Source organism: Sylvia atricapilla, chromosome 28, assembly GCF_009819655.1.
Source record: "Sylvia atricapilla isolate bSylAtr1 chromosome 28, bSylAtr1.pri, whole genome shotgun sequence".
In the NCBI taxonomy this organism is placed as follows: domain Eukaryota; kingdom Metazoa; phylum Chordata; class Aves; order Passeriformes; family Sylviidae; genus Sylvia; species Sylvia atricapilla.
In genome coordinates, this window is record NC_089167.1 from 3,009,498 (window position 1) to 3,034,898 (window position 25,401).

At 60.4% G+C, this 25,401-nt stretch overlaps 1 protein-coding gene across 4 annotated transcripts; it reads left to right on the forward strand.

The window, feature by feature from the left end:
* The first annotated feature begins 5,522 nt into the window (after positions 1 to 5,522).
* FGFR1 (fibroblast growth factor receptor 1) lies at positions 5,523 to 24,905 on the forward strand. 4 transcript variants are annotated; one of them, XM_066337254.1, is made up of 18 exons: positions 5,523 to 5,684; positions 13,788 to 14,051; positions 14,709 to 14,792; positions 15,216 to 15,391; positions 16,182 to 16,305; positions 17,014 to 17,204; positions 18,655 to 18,799; positions 20,107 to 20,309; positions 20,899 to 21,044; positions 21,144 to 21,265; positions 21,375 to 21,485; positions 21,605 to 21,795; positions 21,933 to 22,055; positions 22,181 to 22,251; positions 22,505 to 22,642; positions 23,098 to 23,203; positions 23,300 to 23,921; positions 24,301 to 24,905. In XM_066337254.1, the coding sequence occupies exons 1-17, from the start codon at positions 5,594 to 5,596 to the stop codon at positions 23,474 to 23,476; spliced, it is 2,463 nt and encodes an 820-aa protein (XP_066193351.1). In that variant the 5' UTR covers positions 5,523 to 5,593; the 3' UTR covers positions 23,477 to 23,921; positions 24,301 to 24,905. The 4 variants fall into 4 exon arrangements, with proteins under 4 accessions (XP_066193351.1, XP_066193348.1, XP_066193349.1 ...); XM_066337251.1 differs by having other exon boundaries at positions 5,532 to 5,684; positions 20,107 to 20,303; XM_066337252.1 differs by lacking the exon at positions 13,788 to 14,051 and having other exon boundaries at positions 5,533 to 5,684.
* The last annotated feature ends 496 nt before the right edge of the window (positions 24,906 to 25,401 follow it).

The window sequence follows — 25,401 nt, forward strand, 5'->3', positions numbered from 1 at the left end:
CCCTCCCGGGCGCGGGGAAGCCTGGCGGGAATCGGGGGGCGTTTTCCGAGTCGCTGCCTGGATCTTTATTCTCGAAAAGTACCTGAGCGGGAGCCTTGCGGCTTCCAGGAAAAAAAAAAAATGGAGAAGGAGCTGGGTTTGGTTGTGTTTCAGTTTGGGATGCCGGGGCGGTCAGCGGGGACGGAGGCGCCGGGATAACGCCGTCCCAGAGCTGGTGTTTCCCTTTGTGTGTCCACGCCGCTGGGGCTCCCGGAGCCGCGGTGCCGGGAGTGCCGAGAGACCGCGGCGACACCTGCGATGGCGGGTGACCGCCGGGCCGCTGCGGTGGTGGCCCCCGCGGGATGGAAGTGCAGTTTGGCGGTGGTTTTTGTGTGGTTCTGCGGCCGGGAGGACATGGAGCTGGCCGCTGGCCTCGTGTGAGGACGGAGCAGAGGCTGTTCAGGTGACGCCCGGGGAGCTCCACGGCTGCCTCCCGTCCTTTCTCCGCCCGGATTGCCGAGTTGCTGCCCCGTGTCCTGGATCGCGGCTGGCCGGAGCAGCTCCCTCCGTCGCGGGCAATGTTTAAACCCAGGCAGTTCAGTGAACCCAGCGGGATAAAGGGTCGGGCTCGGAGGCTGCCAGGTCCCGGTCGGAGGGACGCTGGGGCTGTGCACAGGTGGAGGTTTGCGGTGGTTTGCTCCGGCTGGAGCTCCCCGGGTGCCGGACGAGGTGGATGCCAGCACAGAGGAGCGGGGAGCGGGGACAGCCCCCCCGCCCAGCCCGGGAGCGTGGGCCCTGCAGCCCCCTGCTCTGGCCAGCAGCCATCTTCCCCACTCAGGAGCACTTCCTCCCTTAATCCCTGTGCTGGCTGGCATGCACTGCTGCCTTTTCCTTGTGTTGCTGCGAGAGGATTAAAATAAATCGCCCCTGCCCCGGCAGGGTGCAGGCACGAGTGGTGCCGGGGTGAAGGCAGCCAGCGGGAGCATCGTCTGGGCTCTTCTACACACGAGGTGCCTTGCGGTCATTCCAGATGTGAGCTGGAGCTCTGTCTTTATTTACCCACCTGAAAAGATAACCTGAGCCGGGAGCTCTATTGTCTCCAGCTCCAGGTGGAGCCCCCCCAAGTCCTGGCTGCTGGAAGGGGCTGCTTGCAGATGCTCAGCCCATCCTGAAAACCCAACTTTCTGCCTGTTTGGGGACCTTCTGCGTCTAGGCATGATGGCAAATGTGTGTCCTTCCCCTCTCGATGGCTTTCCTTGGAGGAGTGCAATGCAGTGAAAAACCCATCCAGGTTTCTCCCAGGTTGGGTAATGGGTCTGTGTCCCTTCCAGGGGATGGCAGGCTGTGATTGTGTCCCAATGTCCCTATCCTTGACCAGTCTCCTCCCAAAGAAGCCAGGGGCACCAGCCCAGGATAGATTTTAGGGTACCAATGGTGGTTCTGTAGATCTGCAGATCAAGCCTTCAGGTAGGGAGGGATCCCTGAGTGTGAGGATGCTTCTAGAACTGATGATTTTATGGAGATCTGTGAGTGAGGCTGGGCCTTTCCCTGTCCTTCCTGCCCCATGTCCCAGGGTCTCCCACCACTGGATTCCAGCCCACGGCTCAGTGCTGGAGATGCCCCTGGTAGCCCTAAGTCCTGGCGGCCAGCTGGGAAGGGTTAACATGCTCTGTATGCTGCACAGTTGGATATTTATTTTTCCAAGCATGTGTCTGCTTTAGGCATTATAGTTTTCCCTTACAGTTCCATTTGCAGTTGTGTTTGCTCTTTATTTCGGCAAATACTTGGTTCTTGACCTGAGCCACAGGTTGGGGCATGGAGCACCGGGCAAGGCTTTGCTCCTGTCGCCCACAGATCGTGCCTTTGGCGTGTCCTTCTTCCCCAAGGGCAGCTGGAGGGCTGCTTTTGTTGTGCCTTAGAGGAAAAGTATTCTCTTTTCATGTGCTTTGGAGCTGGGGGGTATCTGTGCCAGGCAGGGTGGTCTGCTGGCAGTCACCACCTCCCCTCCGGAGGGACAGGGACTGTGCCTGGTTGGGCACAGTCCTGCACCTCGGGCTCTTGATGCTGTGCAGACCCAGGAGCTGAGCTCAGACTCTTCTCCCTGTTGGATTTGGCCTGTCCCTGTTCTTTTCCTGCCTGCTGTGTTACCTGCTGGTGCCAAGGCAGCCCGGACGTTCTGACGTTGTGAATGCCACGGGCCATCTCTGCCCCGGCAGGGAGGCAGCAGAAAGGAACCAGAGCCCCCAGCCCCACCACACCCATGTCAGCACCATCACATCCAGCAGCACGGGCACACAGGGATCAGCTCGGGGCTCCCCTGCAGGTGTCACAGCATCACAGGGCTCCAGCCTGGGCTGGGCACCCTGCTCCAGCACCAGCTCCTGTGTGTGGCACCACAGATGCATTCCAGGCATGAGCCACAGGACAGGAAGGGGCTTCCCCAGTCGGAACCACTCAGCTCAGAACCATGAGGTGCATCTGCTGTCCAAGTGGGAAGGTCCCGTCTGTGCCACGTCCCTGGGACAGCTCAGCCCTTGTGACTCAGGGGTGTGGGAGATGTTAGGAGTGAAAGGGGCAGCCCTCTGGGTCCCTGAGGACAGTGGGGGGACAGGTTGCACAAGACTCCTCGTGGACACGCAGACCTGCAAAGGCAGTGTGAGAGCATCTTCCCTGCTACACAGGGAGCATGTGCCCCTGGAGGGTGCACGGATGGGCACAGGGTTGTCCATCACCACTCCAAAATAGCTCCGTGGGTGTAATGGCCGGTGGTAATTGCAGTTTTGGAGGCAGGTCTCCGAGGGGCACTTAGCCCTGGCTCCTCTCTGCTTCCATTTTTAGTTGTTTGAATCCACCCCAGAGCAGTAAATTGCAGTGTGCTGGGGCCACGGGGAGTGGGGATGGTGCCCAGTGCCTGGCAGGAGCTGGAGACCCACCCTGCCCCAGCTGCCATCCTCCGGAGCAAATGGTTTCCTGTTGGGATTTATGTAAAAGCTGGATAAACACGGAGAAGAGCCATGCTGTTGTTTGCACAGGTAGGAGCGCTCTCCCCACTTCCTTGCCTCCTTCCCGTGTGGACACCAAGGAGTCATGAGGGCACGTGTCTTGGGGTTCCCCAGTCTCTCCTTTTCCTTCTCTTGGGAAGGAGGAAAAGGTCTGTGCTACCTCCTCAGCATCTCTGAGCGCTGAGATTCCCTCGGGATGCTGCTGAACCTGTCCAGGAGGAGCAGGCAGGATGTGTCCCAGTCCTGCTGCCCTCCAAGCAAAGCCATGGCTGCTGCGCCTTCCCTCACTGCCCTGGGAAGCCGACCATCTCTGTGTGCTCTTGCTGGGTCCTGGCACACTTCCCTCTGTTCCTCCCTCCCTCCCAGTGACCCTCTCAGCCACGGGACAGCTCTGTGCCGCCCAGCCATCCCTACGCCATGGAAATATCCTGCTGTCAAGGCCCTGAATCAGCTGGAAGGCACCCGCTCCGAGGTGTATCTGGAGAAGGGCTCTGCTGTGCGCGAGCCAGCACTGACTCATTTTTCAGGAACTGGAGGCACTGGGCTCCCCTCCATCCCTCCATCCCTCCCCTCGGCACGGGGCCGGCTCGGGAGGCCCACGCAGACGCTCCGCATTAGGGCATGTTCCGGGGAGCATGTGCTGTCGATAAACAAAGCCACCGAGAGACAGAAAATAATTTCCAGAAATACCAAAGACTTTTTTTTTTTTTTTTTTTTCTCCCCCCTCAAAGAATTCCACCTCCCTTTTCCAAACCCTGATAAATCCTGAACATTCAATAACTATTTCCAAGCACTACCCAGTGCCTGGGAGCGCTGGTGTTGGAGATAACACCACAGTGTTTGCTGGGTGCCCTTTTCCCTGCCTCACTCCTTGTGTCAATAATTTGGGTCCCAAATATTCCTGTGCCAGCCAGAGCCGGAGCAGTTGGGCAGGAAGGAGGCAGCTGGAGCTCTCACAGCTACACCCCAGCTGGGTGTCCTTTGGGTGCAGAGGCTCTTAGGAGGATCCAAGCCCTGCGGCTGCTCAGCCCATCCCTGGGGAAAAGCCACCCCTCCGGGCACAGGGAGCGCAGGATCTCGCACTGGAGCGGGAGAGGCAGAGGCCAGGAGCTCCATGGACCGAGTGCGTGGGGAGGATGAGTAGCGGTTTATTACTCACTACGATTATTACTCACTGTTTTTAACAGTGTGTACGTACTTCAGCCTGACGCCTTTCGGCGGAGGGAAGCGCCTGTTCCCGCGGCAGGTTGGGGACGGCGCAGCGCGCGGCAGCGGGGACAGGAACCGGGTGAGCTCAGGATGCTCGGCAGGGACCGTGGGGCCTGGAGGCACAGCTGTGCCCCGGGAGGTGCCTTGGGGAAGGGTTTGTGGGGTGCTGTTGTCCTGTCCTCGGGATGGTCCCCGAGGTGCCGCTGGCAGCAGCGCCCTGGCCGTGGCCACGCGTTGAGCAATGGCTGGGCAGGATCTCATCGGCAGAGCCCGGCGGGACCAGCAGCCGTGGCCAGCTTCAGGCCCTCGTCCCAGGCCGCTGCCGAGGTGCAGATGTGGCGCGGGGGTGGAGCACAGGGGCTTGTTCCCATCCTCACAGCTCGGAGCAGTTGGCCGGGGGCGGCTGGGCCCGGGCTCCAGCGTCCCCCTGGAACGTGTCTTGGAAGAGCTCCATGCTCCTGGCACGGAGAGAAGGAGGGGTGGTCGGAGGGAAGGAGGAATGAGGGCCATGGAGGGCATGGCCCCCGAACAGCATCCTGAGGCAGGATCAGGCTCTGCTGAGCCTCCCTGTGCCGGAGCCCGGCTCCAGAGCTGCCCTGCGTGGAGCAGGATGGGGAAGGGGATGGGTGGGCTGGGGAGCCCAGCGTGAGAGCTGGCAGGGACGAGAATGAGCTGCAGAATTGGCCGTGGATGCCGGGAGATTTCTCCCCGCACAGCCACTTCAAAAACAGCTGTTGGTGGAAAGAGATCTGCTGCAGCTGGCTGACCCTCTGGCTCCAGGAAGGCCACTCCATGGGGGTGGCTGCTATGTGCCCTATAGATCCTACAGGGAACGGAGGGGGCTGGCGTTTGCAGTGAGAGCTGCTTTGCTTGAGGTGGCACAGACAACATCAGGTTTTGCTCTGGATAAGGGATTTCCCTCAGTGAAGCCATGGGTCAGCAACACCTGACAAAGTACAGGAAGAGGAGAGCAGGAATCTCCCTTTCTTTAACTGGCATTAATGTTTCTCTCACCATTCTGGGAAATCTTGCTGCATTTGGTTCTGCTTGGCCAGCGGTTTTACTCTTGACACATCAGCACTTTTACACAGGGAAACATAACCCTGCCAGTCAGTGCCAGGTCGTGTCAGGCTGCTGAGGAGTCTGTGGAGACCTGCTACCACAGTCTGGGGACATCCTTTGATCCAGGGACATCCTGCTGTCTGTGCTGGATGCGGGAGGAACATGGCCTGTGATGGATGGTGGGAGGTGGGGGAGCTGGCCCTGCCCTGACTCTGCTTTGCTCCTTCACAGCTTGTAGGGGCCGAGCGCCCTGCGGAGACGGCCCTGCGCCCGCCCGGGGCCAGCCCCCATGGAGTGTGAGTTGTGGAGCCCAGTCACCACGCAGTAGCTGCAGCAGTGGGATGTTTACCTGGCGGTGCCTCATCCTTTGGGCTGTGCTGGTCGCAGCCGCGCTCTCCGCTGCCCGGCCGGCCCCCACCCTGCCCGACCAAGGTAAGAGGCAGCCCCTTGTCCTGTGTGTTCCTCTTGGGGTGGCACGAACTGCTTTTCCCTGCAGGAGAGTGTGCTCCAGCTGTGGGGCCACCAACACATCCCCAGTGCCACCTGTGGTGTCACCCGGCTGCCTGGGAGCTGGTGCCTCTGGGAACGCGGCACATGTTGTCCCCAGCGTGGTTTGTGTGGGCACAAAAGTGGGTCTGTGGCTCCAGCAGTGCCTGGGGGACATTTTAAACCTGGAGGAATTTGTGGCAAATCCTGACCCTGTTGGTTTGGGGAAGGGTGCAGAGCCCTGGGGGCTGTGTACCCCGCTGGGGTCACTGCATGTGACAGCGCCTGCACCCCTGTGATGATCTCTAACCCGGGATGTGTGTGAGGCTGCTCCCACCCTGCCTGGCCCCACTGGGGTGATCCTGGGCTCAGCTTGTGGGGAGGAAGGTTTGGGTGCAGGGTACTGGTTCAGCTTTTGCCAGCTGGCAGTGCTAGGGGTGAATGCACCCCGCAGAAACGCTCGGGATGCTCCGGTGTTGCTCCCAGCTGGGAATACCCAAGGTTGGGGCTCAAAGCCGGGGCTGGCTCAGGTGATTTGTGCAGTCCAAATCTGTGCTCCACTGGCGCTGGGGAGTGCAGCCCCTGACCAGGACATCCCCTCCCTTGTTATCACTGCTGTCCCCCAGGAGCAGTGCAGGGCTGGTGGCAGTGGCCAGGGGTGCTCCTGTCTCAGCCTGGCTCAGCTCTGGAGTGTGGGGGCACCCCAAGGCTCAGGGATGGGCCAAGTGGGTCGCCTGGCCCTGGGCAGAGCCGGCCCTGGCAGAGAGCCCTGCTCCAGCACGTCAGAGCCTTGGCCCTCGGCGAGGCAGAGAATAACCAGAGCCGGCAGCGCCGCGCGGGACTGACTCGCTCCTTTTGGTTCTAATTACCCAAGAATGTCTGGTCTGTGGGCACTGCTTTGCTTTTTAAGACTCGTTCCCCCTTCCCCCTTCCTCCCAGCAGAGCCCTGAGAGGCAGATTGCCGGTGTGGCTGGCGTGGGCACGGCGCTGTGTGCTGCCCCAGGGTCCCCTCAGGGTGGGAGGTGGCAGCTGGCAGCTGACCCCTGGTGCAGCCCCACTGGGAGGGGACTGGGCAATGCCACTGGCTGCCGGGGTTGGCACCTCTGACTGGAGCAGCAGGTAGCCTGGTCACGGGTCACACCCTGTGAGGTGACACCCCAGGGGACAGCCGGTGCCGTGAGTGCTCCCTGGGGAGCTGCAGCTCCAGAGAGGAGCCCGGGCAGAGCTTCACTCACAGGGACCATCGCTGAGATTTTTCCACTGGCGTGCCTGCTCCCCGCATCTGTAAGCAATGCGGTTGACAGTGGTAAACATGTTTTTCTCGGGAGATTGCTCTTCCTGGAAGAGGTCTCCTGGCAGTGTTTGGGGTAAGGATGGCTCCGTGCTGCCAGGAGAGCACCACCTGCAGCCTCCAGCCTTGGCTGTGGCACTGAGAAAGGTGTTGGGGTGTTCAGGCCGAGGGGAGCTGCTTGAGCACAGCTGAATTTTGGGGTGTGTGAGGAGCCCTGCAGCCCCTGGAGGGTTTGGGAACAGCGTCAGGCGGTGGCAATGGAGGAGGAGAGGTTGGAGAGGAGGGAGCTGGTTCCTCGCCAGCCTCATGCCAGGGCTAACAATAACCTCTGGAAACGTTTCTCGACACGGTTCTCACCAGGGCGGCCCAATTAGTGCCACAGCAGGAGCCTGGCTGGGGTAGGATCCGTCCCTTGGCTCGGGAGCCGACTGGTGGGAACAAAATGTTCCCAGCAGGACGTGTGGGATGGGAAGAGCCAGTGCTGGGCAAGGACCTGCAGCCAGGGCTGAGCCACCAGCATATCTCAGGGGCAGGTTCCGACCTGGCCCCGGGGATTTTGGGGTCCCACGGGGTGTGGATGGGGTTCAGCTCCCATGCCGAGGGCCATGGTGTCCTGGGGGCCAAGGTCTGTGTCCTTGCCCCACGGCCCCGTGAGTCAGGAGCATCCCCCCAACACCCTGAGGGCAGCAGCGGCCGCACTCCGTCCCCTCCGTGGTGGAGGCAGCAGCTTTCCCGGACTTTGTTCTGGATGTTTATGGGGTTTCAGTTTACTCCCGGTTCTGAGGCAGCTAAGCTCCCTTCTCAGGGAGGAGTAATCCCCCGCGGCCAGTCAGCGGCCTGGCCTCATGTGCAGGGGGGTTCAGCTCTGGCCCCCCTCTCCTTGTGGTGTGGGAGGGAGTTTGGGAGCTCTGCTTGTCAGGGGCTCCCTCCCTGCACCAAAAACTCTGGAGCACATAAAATATTAACAGGCACTTACTGCATTTTATAGTTACCTAAATTTGGAGGTGGTGAAAAAACCCCGGTTAAGGGGAAAAGCCAAGAAATTTCCATGCGCAGCCTCTGTCCCTCCCTCGCACAAAGCCGCTCTTTGTCTCCAGGTTAAATAGAAACCTGCAGAAAATTGCCAAGGTTTTTTTTTTTTTTTTTTTTTTTCCCCTTCTCTTCTTGTCTGCCATTGTCCCAGCCGCTGCTCAGCCTTCTCCTCACAGGGGGCTGCACGACCCTGCAGGCGGTGCTGAGTGGCCGAGCAGATTTTTTATGGGGAGCCGTGTCCTGGGGCAGGGGGGGTCCTGCCTTGGGCGGCAGGTTTTGGGACACGCTGAGCCCCAAACTGCCCCAGTGCTGCAGATACTTCCCCGAGGGGTGTGTTCGCACTCCCAAGCACAGGGGATTTGGCTGCAGCCCCCTCTCCATGGGGCAGGGCCCGAGGGTTGCCCCATTTCCCAGGGCTGCTGGCTGCCCAGCTGGCCACGGGCTTAACCCCCCCTCCTCGGCCATCTGCGGGGCCAGCAGGGTTCCTGGCTCCCGGGGCTTTGTTGTCCCCAGCTCGTCCAGGGGGTCTTGCTCTGGACCCTGCAGGAGCCAAAAGTCCGGGGCAGGCAATGTGCTCAGCCCAGGCAGCTTGGGGGGGCCCACGAGGGTCTTTGGCTTGTCCCTGCTGCACCCTCGGCTCTGACCCACTCCCCGTTTCTCTGCTCTCCGATCCCTCCTTGCTCTTGCAGCTCTGGGTGTCTGCCATGCAGTGCCTGGGGAACCCCAGGAGATGCCATTTGGAGTAGCTGACTCCTTGCTGGAGCCCCACAAGCAGCTCAGGGATTCCCTGCCAAGCCTGCAGCCTCCTGCTCTTCTGCTGTTGATGGCAGCAGCCCAGCACTGTTCCCGGAGCTCGGGGGGCCCAGCAGCACCCCCAGATCCCACTGCTGCAGCTGCCCAGTCCTGGCTGCCCGGGACACGGCTGTGTCCTCCAGGACATCACACTGCCATCCCCTCCCTGCCGGCATTGTTCCGTCCTCCCGCCTTTCCACTCGGATGCTGTCACTCCGGCCCTTAATTGAGGAGGAAAAAAAAAAAAGAAATATGAGTCTTTGGGAAAGGCAGCCGTACTCCGGCAGAGCCTGGGCTGTGGAGCTGCCCCGGGGTGAGTGGAGCCAGCCCGGGGGATGGAAGGAAAGGGTCCCCGAGTGTCTGCCAGGTGTGGAGTCCCCCGTGTGCAACAGCCCGCGGCAGTGCAGGAGGGAGGAGAGCAGAGGAGCGGACACTGTGAGCCAGGGCAGCCAAAAACTACAGACTGGGGTGTTCCCTTGTGACCTCCTGTGCCCCAGGGCTCTGAGCTGCTGCGGAGCTCCGAGCGTGACCGGAGGGGCCCCGGGGGGAACGGGGTGGGTTTATCCTGACAGCTTTGCAAACTCCCCTACACGCCTGTTAATTAAGTGCTGCTTCATTTGCAGCGCAGGCTGGGAGAGCAGGAGAGCCTGGAGCTGGACATAAATCCCCCTCTCCCTGCGGAGGATGAAGCATCCAGGGGGTGGAGGGTGTGGAGACCCCCGGGGCAGGAGGAGCTGGGGGTGACCTGAGCACTCCATGTGTGCCTGGAGCCCGTGATGCTCATCTCTTGGCATCTCCCTGCTGCAGCCTTTCCCTGGGGCGGGCGATCCAGGGACAGCAGGGCTCTGGGGGATGCTGCCCCTCGGGGCACAGCCCGGGCTGGGGGGGACACGGCAGGGTGAGGAGCTTTTTAAATCAAAAAAGAAGCCAATCCGCACGTCCCGGTGAGCGCTTCCTGTTGGGATTAGCGGGGCTGCCGGGCATGTGTGTGCTTTTTCTTCAGGAAATACCTTCGGAAAGCCCCGCTGGGGTCTCCAGGGCAACCGGCGCCTGCGGCTCCGCGCCCCCCGCCCGCATTGTCCCCGCGCCGCTTTGTTGGCCCCTTTATTGCCATCGTCACCATCGCCATGGCCAGCGCAGCCCGTGGCTTTTGCCGCTTGGAGGGTGCAGCCCGAGCTGCCCGCTGTGTGTGCCCAGCCTGGGGGGCACGGGGAGAGGGGGCACAATGGACACGAGCAGCTCCTGTCCGCAGGGCTGCCCCATGGCCCTGCTGTCCCCGTGGGGGGCTGGCCCCAGAGGAGCCAGTGACACTGGTATGCACTTGGGGACACTCTCCATCTGGCTGATGGTCACTGGGCTCGACTCCGCTCTCAGTTCCTTTTCAAAGCTGGAATAAAGTAATAAACCCGTGGTGGCGGCCACAGCACCTGGCAGCTTCTGGGGGTGCTCAGAGAGGCACCATCGGCTGGAGCTGCCCCTTGCCTCACTGGGGACCTTGGGGCTCCCCACGGGCATGAGCCCTCCTGTCTTCTGGGATGGGACAAGGCCTGTGGGACTGGTGTTCCTGTGCTCTCCTCGCTGTCACCCCGTTTGCTCAAACGGGCTGTGGGCAACCCCACAGCTCCCAGCTGAGGTGAGGACTCCCACTAACCGACCTTTGTGCAGTGCTGAAGCACCCAGAGGCTCGGGGATGAGAGCCAAGGTTCTGGCTGATGAACCTTTGGAGAGGTGGCCCATGTGGAGCAGCCAGCCAGGAGGCTTGGCCGTGGGGATTTGCCATGGGGCTCTTCCATGGGGCTTTTCCGTGGGGCTCTGCCATGGGGCACTGGTTTGGGGCACTACCATGGGGCTCTGCCGTGGGGCACTGCCGTGGGGCTGTGTTGTTGTGTTGTGGGGCTGCACCCGCTGCTGTGGTTTAAGGTACAGGAAAGCAGAGTGTGGGACAGGGACATGTCAGGCTAATGAGTCCAGCAATCATTAACCAAAGTGGAGGCCACACCAGTGCCACGGCTCGCGCCAGCAGCTCTCGGTGTCCCCGCTGCCACCCCGGTGCCATCTGTGCCATCCCACAGCCACAGTGCTGCTCAAGCTCCGCTCCCGCCGAGGGGCTGAGCTAACCTGGACATGCTCATTAGCCTGTGAATTCCTTCTGGGGCCGTTCCCACCATGCCGCGTTTTCCGCCTCATCCTGAGTGCCAGGGAAGTGCCGTGGGTGACCGAAGGGCAGGGCCCCGCCGTGTCCTCTGCCTCCCCTCCCCGTCCATCACCTCCTCACCCCTGTCCTCCCAGTCATGCTCTTGATGCACACCAGCCCCTGGCTCAGTGGGGCTGGAGGAGGGGCTGGAAGCTGTGACAGGGGGTCTGGCCCCACGCCCAAGGGTCTGAAGAAGCAGTGGCACTTGCACAGCGTACCCAAGGACCTGTGGCCATTGGGATGGGACCTTCCTGAACCTGGAATGCTGCTTCCTTAAACCTCAGCATCAGGCTGGGGTCCTCTAAAATTTCCCCTCCTCCAAAGACCTTTTCCATCCCCAGGCTCCCTCTTCACACCCATGGGTGCAGCTGTGGGGTGCTGGTGGAGCTCGAGGCTGGGAGGAGCGACCACCCTGGTTTCCCTGCAGGGTCATTGTGTTCCATGGGGAAGTTTGTTCATGTGTGGGAAGGGGCAGAGCTGGGAGCCAGATAAGAGCAGGTATGGCTGCAGCATTGGATTCGGGCTGGTTTGGGTTTTCCTGGCTGTTTGTTGCCCACTGGCCTCGCTCTGTGTGAGGAGGGAGTCGGGACAGGCAGGAGGATGTGGCGTTACCCAGACCCGCGGTGTTCAGACGGACAGGATGGGATGTCACTGCTGCTTTGTGAGCTTTCAGAGATGCCTGTGACTAATCACTTGAAACACAAATCAGAGCTGTAAGAAGTGCCCATCCTGTGGGAGAAAATCAGGGAAAACAGGATTGCAGAGCAAGACCCTTCCCCGCCAGCAAAGGGGCCCCCGTTGGCCTTACCCTTCCACGTTGAAATGTTTTGTAACCTCTCACGGATGAATTGGAGCCCTGGCGTTGGTATTACAGCAACCAAGGAAAGGGAATTCTTCCCCATCTAACTGTTTTCCTTCAAGTGCTGAGCAAAAGAAAGAGGAGAAACACTGGAGCTGCTCATGAATGTTTTTCCCATGAAGCTTCTCATCATTCCAAGGCAAGGAGAAGTGGCCAGAAAGTGAAGTGCAGGTCACAGTGCGGTGAATCAGAGTTCTGGAGAGCAGAGGCTTCATTTTTGGCTGTACAGAGTGGCTGTTGGGTGCGGGGAGGAGCAGGGAGGAATGAGGCCTCGCTGCTGGTCCTGGCCCTGTGCTGCCTGCACACCCTGGCTCCTCTCTGGGGCGTTTTGTGCCTATAGAGACCCTGTGCCACTCCACAGCCACTGGCCCAGGGCAAGCTGCTCTGTGGCTGTTCAGGGCACACGTGCAGAGAGGGGAGCAGAGGTTGTTCTTGTCTGGCTCATTGGGCACTCAGAAATCGTGGGGGGCTCAGGCCTTGAGCTACAGATCAGCTGAAGCTTGAACATCTCCTGGCTGTTTCTGCTGCGTTCATTGGGATTTTCCAGCCCGGTCTCTTGCCCCTGAGAGCACCATCTGCAGGAGAGCCCTGTGCCCCTTGTGTTGCACTCTCAGCATCCTGATGGCATCCAACTGGCCAAGAACAATTGGACACACATTGGAGAGAAGACAGAGGTCAAGGGGTACCTGAAGAGTTGTGCTCTGGAGCTGTGCCCACCCATCTGTAGAGCTCAGTCTGGGATGATGAACACACTGTGTCCACCCACATCATCACAGCGAGCCTCTGCAGAGGACCCTTCCTTGGGCTGTGCAATTTGAAGAGGTGATTTCAAATCCAGCATCTTCCCCATGCCTGGGATGGGAGAGCTGCTCATGCACCACCCACCTGTGGAGGGCAGGACTTGAGGACAGAGCCCTGGACACTTCAGGGCTGGGGGAGATGGAATCGTGTCACAGCAGGATGGAGAGAAAGGATCTTTGTGCTGCTCACACGAGTGTCACCTCGGGGAGCTCAGCTCCCCTGCCTGGGAATGCTGTGGATGGGAACATCGTGGCCAGCACGTGCCTGGCCAGAGCTCCCTGGGCTGAGCTGGCCAGAGCTCCCTGGGCTGACCTGTCCCCCCTCGCTCCCTGCCTGCTGTCCTGCCGCAGCCCCCAGCCCCTGCCCTTTCATCCCTGCCATGCTCTAACCAGGGTGGGGGTCCTGGTGGCATGGGGACCCTGGCCTGCTTTGCTGGCTGCCCGCTTGTGGTGGTAGTGATCCTGAGACCCCTGCGAGGTGGCAGAGCCATGCAGGGATTTGGGATGCTTCTGGCAGAGGCTGGATCCTGCCGTGCAGCAGCACTGAGTTGTCACAAGTTGCCTGTTTCTCCCTCATTGGGAAGCCCCTGTCCTGTCACGCTCCATAAGAGCTGAGGAGGGCTTTGGAGCTGCCCAGGCACTGAGCAGGTCCTGCTGCGGAGGGAAGCACCTGGTGCTGCTTGGAGTGCTCTCAGCCTCTGCCTCTCCCTCTCCTCTGCTCTGCTGCTGCCGCTGGCTCCATCCCCTGGGTGCTGGGGTCCCTGGTGCCTCAGCGGGAACATCCCAACAGTGGGAACATCCCAGTAGTGGGAATATCCCTGCTGTGGGAACATCCCAGCAGTGGGAACATCCCAGCAGTGGGAACATCCCAGTAGTGGGAATATCCCTGCAGTGGGAATATCCCTGCAGTGGGAACATCCCAGCAGTAGGAACATTCCAGCAGTGACAGCATCCCAGCAGAGCATGTCGCCTCATTAACCAGGCCGCAGCAGCAGCAGCAGCAGCAGCATGGTTTTTCTTTGGTCTCTATTCCTTTTCTCCTTTTTTTTTTTCTCTCTCTTCTCTCCCCTAACTCCTCCAGCTCTGCCCAAAGCAAAAATTGAAGTGGAATCCTACTCAGCCCACCCTGGTGAGCTCCTCCAGCTGCGCTGCCGGCTGCGGGATGACGTCCAGAGCATCAACTGGGTGCGTGACGGCATCCAGCTGGCCGAGAACAACCGGACACGCATCACGGGGGAGGAGGTAGAGGTCAGGGACGTGGTGCCCGAGGACTCGGGGCTCTATGCCTGCATGACCAACAGCCCCTCGGGGAGCGAGACCACCTACTTCTCCGTGAACATCTCAGGTTTGTAGCAGCCCCAGCTGTGCAGGGAAAGGGGCAGCCACGGGGCTGGGCTGTGAAGTGAGGAGCAGGCTGCATCTGCACAGCCCTGCACAGCCCTGCACACCCCTGCATTCCTCTGCACACCTCTGCACACACACTGGCCACGCTCGGTGAGTTTGGGACCGACCTGCAGCTTGCAGGTGCCCAGAGGAGTTTTCAGTGTGGTGCTGTGGCTTCCTGCCCGCTGCAGTGCAGGGGGAAGCAGCCAGAAATCATCATTATCTGAGGGAGCTGTGGCCTGCATTGGTGTTGTTGGAGTGTGAGGCTGGAGAGAGAGGAGCGCTCGAGGTGGGGACGTGTCTGTGTTCATGGTGTCTTGGCTGCCACCCCAGGGGTGTTGGTGGCACGGGACATGGGGTGAGGAGCTCCAAAGTCACCTCTGACAGCAAATCTCTTCATGATGTCCATGGCTGCAGGCACTGGCGTGGTGGGCTCTGCCAGCCCTGGCTGTGCTGGGGATTGTGCAGAGTATTTCCCTGGCTCCCCACATCCCTGCCAGGCATCAGCACCGCCCTGCCCTCCCTCCTCACCCTCCACCCACCCACAGCGTCCGGGCCCCGTCAGCCACAAAGCTCCACTCCACACAGACACTCAGCAGGGCCGTGGCTTCTCTTGCAGACGCTCTCCCCTCTGCGGAGGATGATGATGATGAAGATGATTCCTCGTCGGAGGAGAAGGAGGCGGATAACACCAAGCCGAACCGTACGTGCGAGCTGAGTTTGCCCGTGGCACCGCCCTGGGGGGACAGGGGGGCACACAGGAGCATTGCCCAGGGTGGGGCAGGCAGCCCAGGACACCTGGCAGTGCTGAGGGTGCAGTGGGGAGAGCAGGTCTGGGTGCAGTGGGTGAAGCAGCTGGGTGAGAGCTTCAGGGTGTGCTGCACGGCTGCATTGGGGTCAGCACTGCTGAAGTGTAAGCTGAGCATCCACCCCACAAGGAAAGGGCTGCTGTGATTCATGGCTGGTGATGCTCTGTGTCCCAGAGCTTCCTTCCCTGCTTTAGCTGGGCTTGAGTGCCAGCATCTCTCCTGAGTCCTGTCTCAGCCCTGCTCTGGGCATCCTTGGGGTTACTCCAGGGGAGGAGGCTGCAGGTTTGGCTTTGCTGAGCCCTCCCTCTGCTCCCCAGAGGCCATTGCTCCATACTGGACCTATCCTGAGAAGATGGAGAAGAAGCTCCACGCTGTCCCTGCTGCCAAAACAGTGAAATTCAAATGTCCATCGAGTGGGACGCCCAACCCCACCCTGCGCTGGCTGAAGAATGGCAAAGAGTTCAAACCTGACCATCGCATCGGGGGGTACAAGGTACGGGGCTGGGGCAGGGGGGGAACAGCCCCATGCACACCCCCAGGCTGGGGGGCTCATGGGGAAGGGGAGAGCTGGGAAGGGGCTCTGCAGCTTGAGAGGCACCAAGCCCCCATCCACAGCACCCCAGCAGGGGCAGATGGGCCCCTGTGACATTGCTGAGTCGCCCTCCAGCAGTGACCTGCTTCTGGGTCATGTTTGTAGCAGCTCAGCCCTGGGGGAGGGGGCGAGGAGCCAGCCTGGCTCAGCCATCTCCCCCTAATCCCCCCGCCAAGGACAGGGACCCGGGCAAGGACAGGGCTCTGGGCATCCCCAGGGGTGGCTTTTCGTGCCCCATGGCCAGAGAGCAGTGCTCTTCTCAGCAGAGCCACTGAGACTCTCCCAGAGGAGAGAGGAGATGCACTGGGTCAGCAGCACCCACAGGACACCCAGACTGACCATGGGGAGCAGTGGGGGTCTGAGCCCCAGGGCCAGCCAGGGCTGCAGCTCTTGCAGGAGGAACAATGCTGGTCTGTTCCTCCACACTCGGGGGCCACCAGAGAGGGGTGTCCTCACACACCAGGCCAGCCCATCACGCTCAGCCGACAACATCTGCTCCTCAGCACAGTTGGCTCCGTGGTGAGGCTGTCCTGGGACAGCTGGCAGCAATTACAGCCCCTCTGGAGGGAAGGAGAAAGGTGACCTCAAAGGGAGATCCGTGTCCTGCCCGTGCCGGGGGTTGAAGCAGCTCTGACAGGAGCAGGGCCTGGGGCTCGTGTCACTGCATGTAACTGGCTCTGTCCCCCCCCAGGTCCGCCAGGCAACCTGGAGCATCATCATGGACTCGGTGGTGCCATCTGATAAGGGCAACTACACCTGCATCGTGGAGAACAAGTACGGCAGCATCAACCACACCTACCAGCTGGATGTCGTGGGTGAGGAGCACAGGGCTGGGGGCTCACCCCACATCCTCGTCCCCCACACCCTTCCCAGGCAGGAATGGGTGCTGCACCCCAGAGAGGTGGGTGGGTTGTGCTCCCAGGGAAGGGGCTTGCCCACCTCCCATCCCCGTGGCCTCCACCCCGTGTGCAGGTCTGTCTTCACAGCAGGCAGTAAGCCGGCCAGGCAGAAGGTTCACCCCACCCTGTTCTGGGGATTTTTAATTGTGGTGAAAATAATTTCATAGACCAGACAGAAACTTCTTCTAATCGCCTTATTAGCCATAATTCCCAGCTGGGAAGGCTGGTCTGAGCAGTTCCACATGTGGAGCTGCTCTAAATGCCAGTAAATGAACCATTAAAAATGTGATTTAATTTGATTACACTGAGCAAACTGAAGGGAACAGTCAGCGAGGTGAACAAAGGGGTTTGTTAATGCTGACTCACCACAGTGGCAGCCACTTTGTTAAGGGCCAGGGCCCTCCATAGGTTTGTTTGACCTCTGACCCTGCCCAATAGGTGCTGATGTCCCTCATCCTGGGTGCTCTCACCTGGGGAAGGGGACCCTAATGCTGCGTAGGGTGCATTGGTGCCCACCTCAGCCAGGGGTCCTGAGCATGGAGGGCTGCAGGGTGCCCCCAAGGATGGCAGCAGGGCACCCCAAACCCCGTTGTAAGGTGCCCCATCTGTCTCCTGGTCCCGCAGAGCGGTCCCCACACCGGCCCATCCTGCAGGCAGGGCTGCCTGCCAACAAGACAGTGGCCCTGGGCAGCAACGTGGAGTTTGTCTGCAAGGTCTACAGCGACCCTCAGCCCCACATCCAGTGGCTGAAGCACATTGAGGTGAACGGCAGCAAGATCGGCCCCGACAACCTGCCCTACGTGCAGATCCTGAAGGTAAAGCCACACGCTGGGTGGTCCCAGCCACGGCCCCCGGCTTCCCTGGAGCTGGAGCAGGGCACTGGCAGCCACGTGGATGGGCCAGAAGAGTCACCTGGGGCCGGGGACCACCAGCTTCGGGGCAGCTGGAGCCCCAGAGCCATCACCAGGCTGCTGGGCAGGGAGCAGGGAGGGCTGTCTGTGTGCTGGCTCTGCGGTCCCTTTGGAGCCCTAAGGGCACAAAGGCTGGGTGGGCTGTCCCGGGCAGCGAGCACAGTGCTGGAGCTGAGCCCTGGATCATCCCAGTGAGATCAGCTCCCTGTGCACCCCAGCAGTGCCACTCAGCAGGCACACTGGCCACTGGTCCAGCTGTGGCAGGAGGTCAGACTGGGTGGCCCTTAAAGATCCCTTCCAACCCGTTCTGTGACTCCATGCAGCCATCCCCAGCTGTGCTCCTGACCTCTGGGAAGCAGTGGGGAGCAGGATTACACCCCCATTCCAGCCTGCTCCTTCCTCCTGTGACCCCCTGTGTGCAGCCCCATCCCTTCCCCTGCCTGGGGTGTGCGGGGAGCAGCTCCTGCCCTGGCAGAGCCCATGCCAACCCTCGGGGCGTGGGGTTCCTGGGCACATCCGTGTGACTCCATGTTGTTGGTCTGTTCCAGCACTCGGGGATTAATAGCTCTGATGCGGAGGTGCTGACCCTGTATAATGTGACAGAGGCGGAGAGCGGGGAGTATGTTTGTAAGGTTTCCAATTATATTGGCGAGGCCAACCAGTCTGCGTGGCTCACAGTCACCAGGCCCCTGGCCACAGGTAATCGGAAGAATGCCTGGCGGTGGAAAACAAAACTCTGGACTCTCTTGTTTCTGCGGTGTTTCTGGTGCAACAACCATGGAAAAATACCCGGCGGGGCTGGCTGGGCGCTGTGCTCTCTGTGTGTCCCCCAGTGTCTCTGCTGTGTGCTGATGCCTCATGTCCTACTGTCTCTCCTGTGTGTTGCCCTCCCCATCATGCAGACCCCAGAGCTGCCCAGTTACCTGCTGTATCTGGCACCAGTGAGCCTGGGTCTCAGAGTGCTGCCATCAGGCCAGTCCAGGCACAGTGCTGCATCCCCTGTCTGTGCTGTCACCATCCTCTTGTCCCCATGCTCCCATCCCTGTCCGTGTGCCTCCCCATGTCAGCAAGCCAGCCAGCCAGCTCTGCCCGGGCTGATTTCTCCATGCAGCCCATCGCCAGCATGTTGGCATGGGCAGGACACTCCGTTTGGTGAAGGGTTTTAACAGCATCTCCGTAGGTCCACCGGGATGAGTGGTCATCCCGAGGGTCTCTCTAGCAGGTCTGCAGTGGTCTCTGTCTGCTCCCCGGGGGTCTGCCAAATGAGACTGGGCTCTCCCTCCTCTCTGGCCTCCTCCCAGAAGATCTCATGTCGTTTGCTTCTCCGTTTTTTGCTTCCATTTTTTCCTTCCAGACGGCTGGCGTTAACACGACAGACAAAGAAATGGAAGTCCTTCACTTAAGGAATGTCTCATTTGAGGATGCTGGGGAGTATACATGTTTGGCGGGTAATTCTATTGGGATCTCCCATCACTCTGCATGGTTGACAGTTCTCGAAGGTATATACTCCTCTTCCTCTCCCTTTCCTCCCTCCTTTCCGATGTATGCATTGTGGTCCGGGAGAGAGCACTTCCCTGCCCCTGTCCCCTTGCAGTGGGTCAGCGTGGGTGCTGCAGGGCTGCTCTGCAGCTGGAGCAGTGTGGGGCAGTGTCCCCCCTCTCTGTGTCCCCCTCCACCCCAGCTGGGGTCTGCCCCCTGCTCTCTCCCTGGCCCAGGCAATGCATACCTGGGGAACTTAACCAGGGGTTGCTCTGCTGGAGCAGGACAGTCCTTCAGCCGTGGGCCAGGCCAGGCCAGGCCAGCACTGCCTGCTCAGGGGCACCAGGGGAGGTTTGAGGGTGCTGGCAGCGCTGCCCTTGTGCCTGTCAGGGCCTGGCCTTGCCCTGTGGTGCAGGACTGTCCTGGGCTGTGTGTGCTTGCACTGTGGGGGTGGCTACCCCGTCCTCATTGATGCTGCTCCTCAGTATCAATGCATGGACCAAAGCCTGATAACAGCTGTGGGAAAGTTTTTTGGGGTGCTGTATGTGTGCTTTCCAGCCAAAACTTTCCCAGTTATCAGCCACTGCTTTGTCAGCCAGGTGTGCCCAGAGGTGGGGCAGGAATCTTCAGCTCCCTCTTACACCTCTCTTTGAGGCTCTGCTCTTTGGGGGTGTCAGGCTGGGGGTGCAGAAAGTGCAGTGGCAGCCACATCCTGATGGATTCCCCACGGACCACAGCACATGGCTGCGGGCTCTGAACTGTTCATGGCTTGAACAGCACCTCAGCCACCAAAACAGGGTCTGGGGGTCCCTTCTCCCCACCAGGCTCCCAGAGCAGGTCATTGTCCCTGGAATACCACTGGCTGCTCTGTTCCCAGCTCTCCCCAGTCATTACCAGTAAGGCCTGGACTCCCACTGCCCTGGACACTGCCAGACACCCCATTCCCTCACACCGTGCACAGAACCCCAGATCCTGAGGGACCTGCAGCTCCCCAGTGTGGGCAGAGCGCAGCAGCTGGGACAGAAGCCTGTCCCCAGAGGTGCCACATCCCTGTGGGGTGACTCAGGCCCTGTCCCCCACTTCATGCCCGTCCCAGTTGACCCCATCCCACCCTGGGCTGCCTGCAGAGGTGGCGAAGGCGCTGCTTGGCCGTGGAGATGATGAGCTGGGGGCTGCTTGCACGCCTTCCCTGCAAGGGTGGGTGGGCAGCCCCCAGTCCCTGCTGCACCAATGTCCCCACTGAGCCCGGGGAGCAGCCAGGGGCTCTCCAGTGTCACTCCCTGGGGCCTGGTGGATGCTAACAAACACCCTGTTCACGCCGAGCCAGCTATTGAAGACACCCCAACCATGATGACGTCTCCCTTCTACCTGGAGATCATCATCTACTGCATCGGAGCCTTCCTCATCTCCTGCATGGTGGTGACCATCATCATCTACAAGCTGAAGAGCACCACCAAGAAGACAGACTTCAACAGCCAGCTGGCCGTGCACAAGCTGGCCAAGAGCATCCCCCTGCGCAGACAGGTAACAGAAAGTAGAGAGGGGGTTTGTTTGCACCTACTGCCTCTCCCGGAGCCCAGCCTTCCCCAGGGGATGTGGGGAGGAAGGATGGGAAGACCTGGGACCGTCTCACCCTTCTGCATGTGCCACCCACTCCAGCTGTGCCCACTGGTGGCACAGGATGGGGACTGTCCACTCTGTGCCTCTGATGGCAACACAGTGAGCAGGGTGGGGGGCTGCACAGCTCCCCCTCATCCCTCACCCCGATGGGGCTCATGAGGAGAACCAGGAGGATTTACAGCAGTTTAAGGTTTGAGCGGAGCGTGGTACACACTGAGGAGATGGGAGAGCTCCCAGGCTGTGCATTTTGGGTCAGAGCATGCTGGAGACTGATTGAAAATTCCGTCGAGGGGAGCAGCACTGGTGGGCACACAGGCAGGGTGGGCACACAGGCAGGGTGGGCACACAGGCAGGGCTGGCAGGGGGCTGCGGGCAGGGGGCTGCGGGCAGGGGGCTGCAGGCAGGGGCGGCTGTGAAGGCTCCCATCACCATCTCCCTCCCGGGGGCAGCCAGCCACGGCCTGGGCAGTGCGTGAAGGTAACCCACGCTCCCCCTGCAGGTGTCGGCCGACTCCAGCTCCTCCATGAACTCGGGCGTGATGCTGGTGCGGCCGTCCCGCCTCTCCTCCAGCGGCACGCCCATGCTGGCTGGAGTCTCCGAGTACGAGCTCCCCGAGGACCCGCGCTGGGAGCTGCCCCGGGACAGGTGAGCTCCGGCCCCGCCCCGGCTGGGAGCGGCGGGAGGATGGTGCTGCTGATGCCGGGACTAACCTGCTGCCCCTGCGTCGGGGTCTTCTCCCACCAGGCTGATCCTGGGCAAGCCTCTGGGAGAAGGGTGCTTCGGCCAGGTGGTGCTGGCAGAAGCCATCGGCCTGGACAAGGACAAGCCCAACCGTGTGACCAAGGTGGCGGTGAAGATGCTCAAGTGTAAGTGGCAGCAAGAAGGGCGGTCGTGGCATGATGTCAGAGCCCTGGCTGGGGTCTGGGGTATGCAACCCAACCTGGCACCCCCTGACTGCTGCCTTCTCCACTTCAGCCGACGCCACAGAGAAGGACTTGTCTGACCTCATCTCTGAAATGGAGATGATGAAGATGATCGGCAAGCACAAGAACATCATCAACCTGCTGGGAGCCTGCACGCAGGATGGTGAGGGTGCCTGAGTGGGGAGGAGGTGTCCCCTTTGCCACCGCTCCAGCTGCTGTCCCCGGGGAGGGGCTGGCCTGGTGTTGCAGCCGCTCAGGATGACCATCACACCATCCCCTCAGGACCCCTGTATGTGATTGTGGAATATGCCAGCAAGGGCAACCTCCGGGAGTACCTGCAGGCGCGGCGGCCCCCGGGCATGGAGTACTGCTACAACCCCGCCCGCGTCCCCGAGGAGCAGCTCTCCTTCAAGGACCTGGTCTCCTGTGCCTACCAGGTGGCACGGGGCATGGAGTACCTGGCCTCCAAGAAGGTGAGGAGCTCTCAAGAGGCTGTGGTGGGAAGGGCAGCCCAGCAGCCGGGCCTGGGGCATGCACCTCCTCATCCATCCCATGGTGGGGAACCATCCAGTGGCCTGGGGGACCAGCTGACAGCCCCGTGCTCTGTCAGTGCATCCACAGGGACCTGGCAGCCAGGAACGTGCTGGTGACAGAGGACAACGTGATGAAGATTGCCGACTTCGGGCTGGCCCGTGACATCCACCACATCGATTACTACAAGAAGACGACAAATGTGAGTGGTGGGCGAGGGGTTTTGTGGGGTGGGGGTGCTCCAGTCTGTGCTGGGAAAGCCACACGCGTGCAGGGCTCAGCCCTGCCCAGGTTCCCATGGAGCCATGGTGGGGTTTTGTGTCTCAGGGTCGCCTGCCAGTGAAGTGGATGGCCCCCGAGGCTCTCTTTGACCGAATCTACACCCACCAGAGTGACGTGTGAGTAGGGCCTGCTGGGGAGATACAGGGATGGGATTTGTCTTGATTGAATGAAATTACGATTTGTGTTGGCCAACCAAATGTTTTGAATCCAAATTGCATTTGGTGCAGGGACTCATATATCCTGCTGAGTGAATCGAAGCTGTGGGTGGTGGCTCCTCCCAGCAAACCAACCTCTAACTGTACCCAGATTGGGGCCTGGGGGGTGTCAGTGCCCCAGAGCCAGTGCCCAGCATCTACCCTGTGTTCCCAGGTGGTCCTTTGGGGTGCTGCTGTGGGAGATTTTTACGCTGGGTGGGTCACCCTACCCTGGTGTGCCCGTTGAGGAGCTCTTCAAGCTGCTGAAGGAAGGTCACAGGATGGACAAGCCCAGCAACTGCACCAATGAGCTGTGAGTGCAGTGCTAGGATGGGGGAGAGGGGTTTGATGTCTCTGAGTGCCATTGCCGGGCCCAGAACATGGGCTGGGGCATGGAGGGTGACAGGCAGATATTTGGAGTTACAGTCCCAGAAGTTCCCAGCCCTGAAAAACCATCAGTCCATCAGATTTGCAATAATCAGCATCTCCCTGGACAGGAGGGAATCCCAGGGTTACTCCAGCACAGGGCCCAGCCCAGGCTGTGTCCATCCTCCTCCCCAGACAGCCCTTGGTCATGAGGGCAGGCGGGAGGGTTTCCCTTCCTTCCAACACAAAGGATTAACCCTCAATCCCTGGAGTAGCATCTTCATGGGCTGTGGGTCCCAGCCTGGCCACAGGGACACATTCCTGGTGCTTCTCTGCTCCCGTGGGTGGGGGTCTCCAGGCATTTAACCCAGGCTGAGCCCCTGTCTCCCCCTGCCCTGGCAGGTACATGATGATGCGGGACTGCTGGCACGCCGTCCCTTCCCAGAGACCCACCTTCAAGCAGCTGGTGGAAGACCTGGACAGGATTGTGGCCATGACCTCCAACCAGGTAGGAGAGGTGGCACTGGTGGGCACCTGGGTGAGAGGCTCCCTGGGGACTCCCCAGCTCCCTGCTGAGCCCATCCTTGGGGTTTGTCCCTCTCAGGAGTACCTGGACCTCTCCATGCCGCTGGATCAGTATTCTCCTGGCTTCCCAGACACCCGCAGCTCCACCTGCTCCTCGGGAGAGGACTCTGTGTTTTCCCACGACCCGCTCCCGGACGAGCCGTGCCTTCCCAAGTTCCCCCCTCAGCACAGCAATGGTGGACTGAAGCGACACTGAGGGTGGCACTGCCGTGCCATGCTGTGCCACACTGTGCCATGCCCGTGGACGCTGCCTGCACAGCCTGGTTGTGCTGAGCTGGTGCAGAAAGGGTTCAGAGACATCCGTAGCATCTCACGTAACCAAAACCACCCACCTCCTGCCAGCTTCTCCTGCTGCCTCGTGTCAGCTCTCCACAGCCCAAAGGGCTCGGCTCCCGTGTTTTTATGGCATTGCCTCCTTCCGTTTTTGAACCTCTTCCATGAGTTCTGTGCTTGAGTATTCCCACTTGGCTGAGCTGAAATCCTCTCCCGTGGGCAGAGTGTGGCCAAAGAGCCAGCCAGGCATCCTGGTGTGGCCCAGAGAGCCGGGCTGGTCTGCCACTCAGAGAATCTGAAAAGCTGGGAGCAGCACCTGGTTCCTGCAGCTGCACAAGAGGAGAGCCCTGGCATTCTCGGGCCTTGGTGTGTCAGGAGCCTCGTTGGTGTGCCAGGAGCCTCACTGGTGTGCCTGGAGCATCCCTGGTGTGCCCAGGGGCTCCCGGGTGTGCCAGGAGCCTCCCTGGTGTGCCAGGAGCCTCGTTGGTGTGCCAGGAGCCTCACTGGTGTGCCTGGAGCATCCCTGGTGTGCCAGGAGCCTCGTTGGTGTGCCAGGAGCCTCCTTGGTGTGCCTGGAGCATCCCTGGTGTGCTCAGGGGCTCCTTGGTATGTCAGGAGCCTCGTTGGTGTGCCAGGAGCCTCACTGGTGTGTCAGGAGCCTCGTTGGTGTGCCTGGAGCCTCATTGGTGTGCCAGGAGCCTCCTTGGTGTGCCTGGAGCATCCCTGGTGTGCTCAGGGGCTCCCGAGTGTGCCAGGAGCCTCCCTAGTGTGTCAGGAGCCTCACTGGTGTGTCAGGAGCTTCACTGGTGTGCCAGGGGCCTCCCTGGTGTGTCAGGAGCCTCGTTGGTGTGCCAGGAGCCTCCCTGGTGTGCCGGGAGCCTTGGCATACTGGGACCCTTGGTGGTGTGAGGCTCCCTCTGTGCCCGGGATGCCCTGCAGGGCCAGCAGCAGTGGGCTTTGCTGAGCCGTGCCCGGCACACCCGGGGCAGGAGACCTGCACTGCTCAGAGTGCACCCCTGCACTCGTGCATCCCACCTGTGCTAAACCCAGAGTCCCGTGTACATAACGAAAAATATGTATAAATATGAATATATATTTACATGTCTTTTTAAAAAGGGTTGTTACCAGAGATATACCAGTTTGGTAGGAAGGTACTAGTGGCTGGTAGATATCAGTTGCTATAAAAAAAAAAAAAAGTCATATATTTTGCTATTTTTGCTGTTTTTATTTTTTTAAATTATGTTCTAAACCTATTTCAGTTTAGGTCCCTCGATAAGAATTGCTGCTGCTGCTTCAGTTTTATATGGGGTTGTATTAAACCATAATAATAATGTGTCGATGCCTTTTGGGAATCCGTTGTCATGACGTGCCTGGCCCTGCCCTGGCCCCGCGTCCCCTCTGCTCCCTCCCGGGGCTCCGGCGGGGCAGTGCCCGTGGCACCGTGTTGGTGCAGAGCCATCACTGATGGCACAACCATCACTGGTGGCACAGCTATCACTGGTGGCACAGCCATCACTGATGGCACAGCTATCACCGATGGCACAGCCATCACTGATGGCACAGCTATCACTGGTGGCACAGCTATCACCGATGGCACAACCATCACTGATGGCACAGCTATCACTGGTGGCACAGCCATCACTGATGGCACAGCCATCGCTGATGACACAGCTATCACTGATGGTACAGCTATCACTGGTGGCACAGCTATCACTGGTGGCACAGCCATCACTGATGGCACAGCCATCGCTGATGACACAGCTATCGCTGATGGCACAACCATCACTGGTGGCACAACCATCACTGATGGCACAACCATTGCTGATGACACAGCTATCACTGATGGCA

Bases quoted from the DNA above. Each gene is read 5' to 3' on its own strand.
- FGFR1 (XM_066337254.1), top strand. From the start codon at position 5,594: ATGTTTACCTGGCGGTGCCTCATCCTTTGGGCTGTGCTGGTCGCAGCC. The intron at 14,052-14,708 runs GTTTGTAGCAGC...CTTCTCTTGCAG, and splicing joins CTTCTCCGTGAACATCTCAG to ACGCTCTCCCCTCTGCGGAG. The intron at 17,205-18,654 runs GTAAAGCCACAC...TTTTCCTTCCAG, and splicing joins CCTACGTGCAGATCCTGAAG to ACGGCTGGCGTTAACACGAC.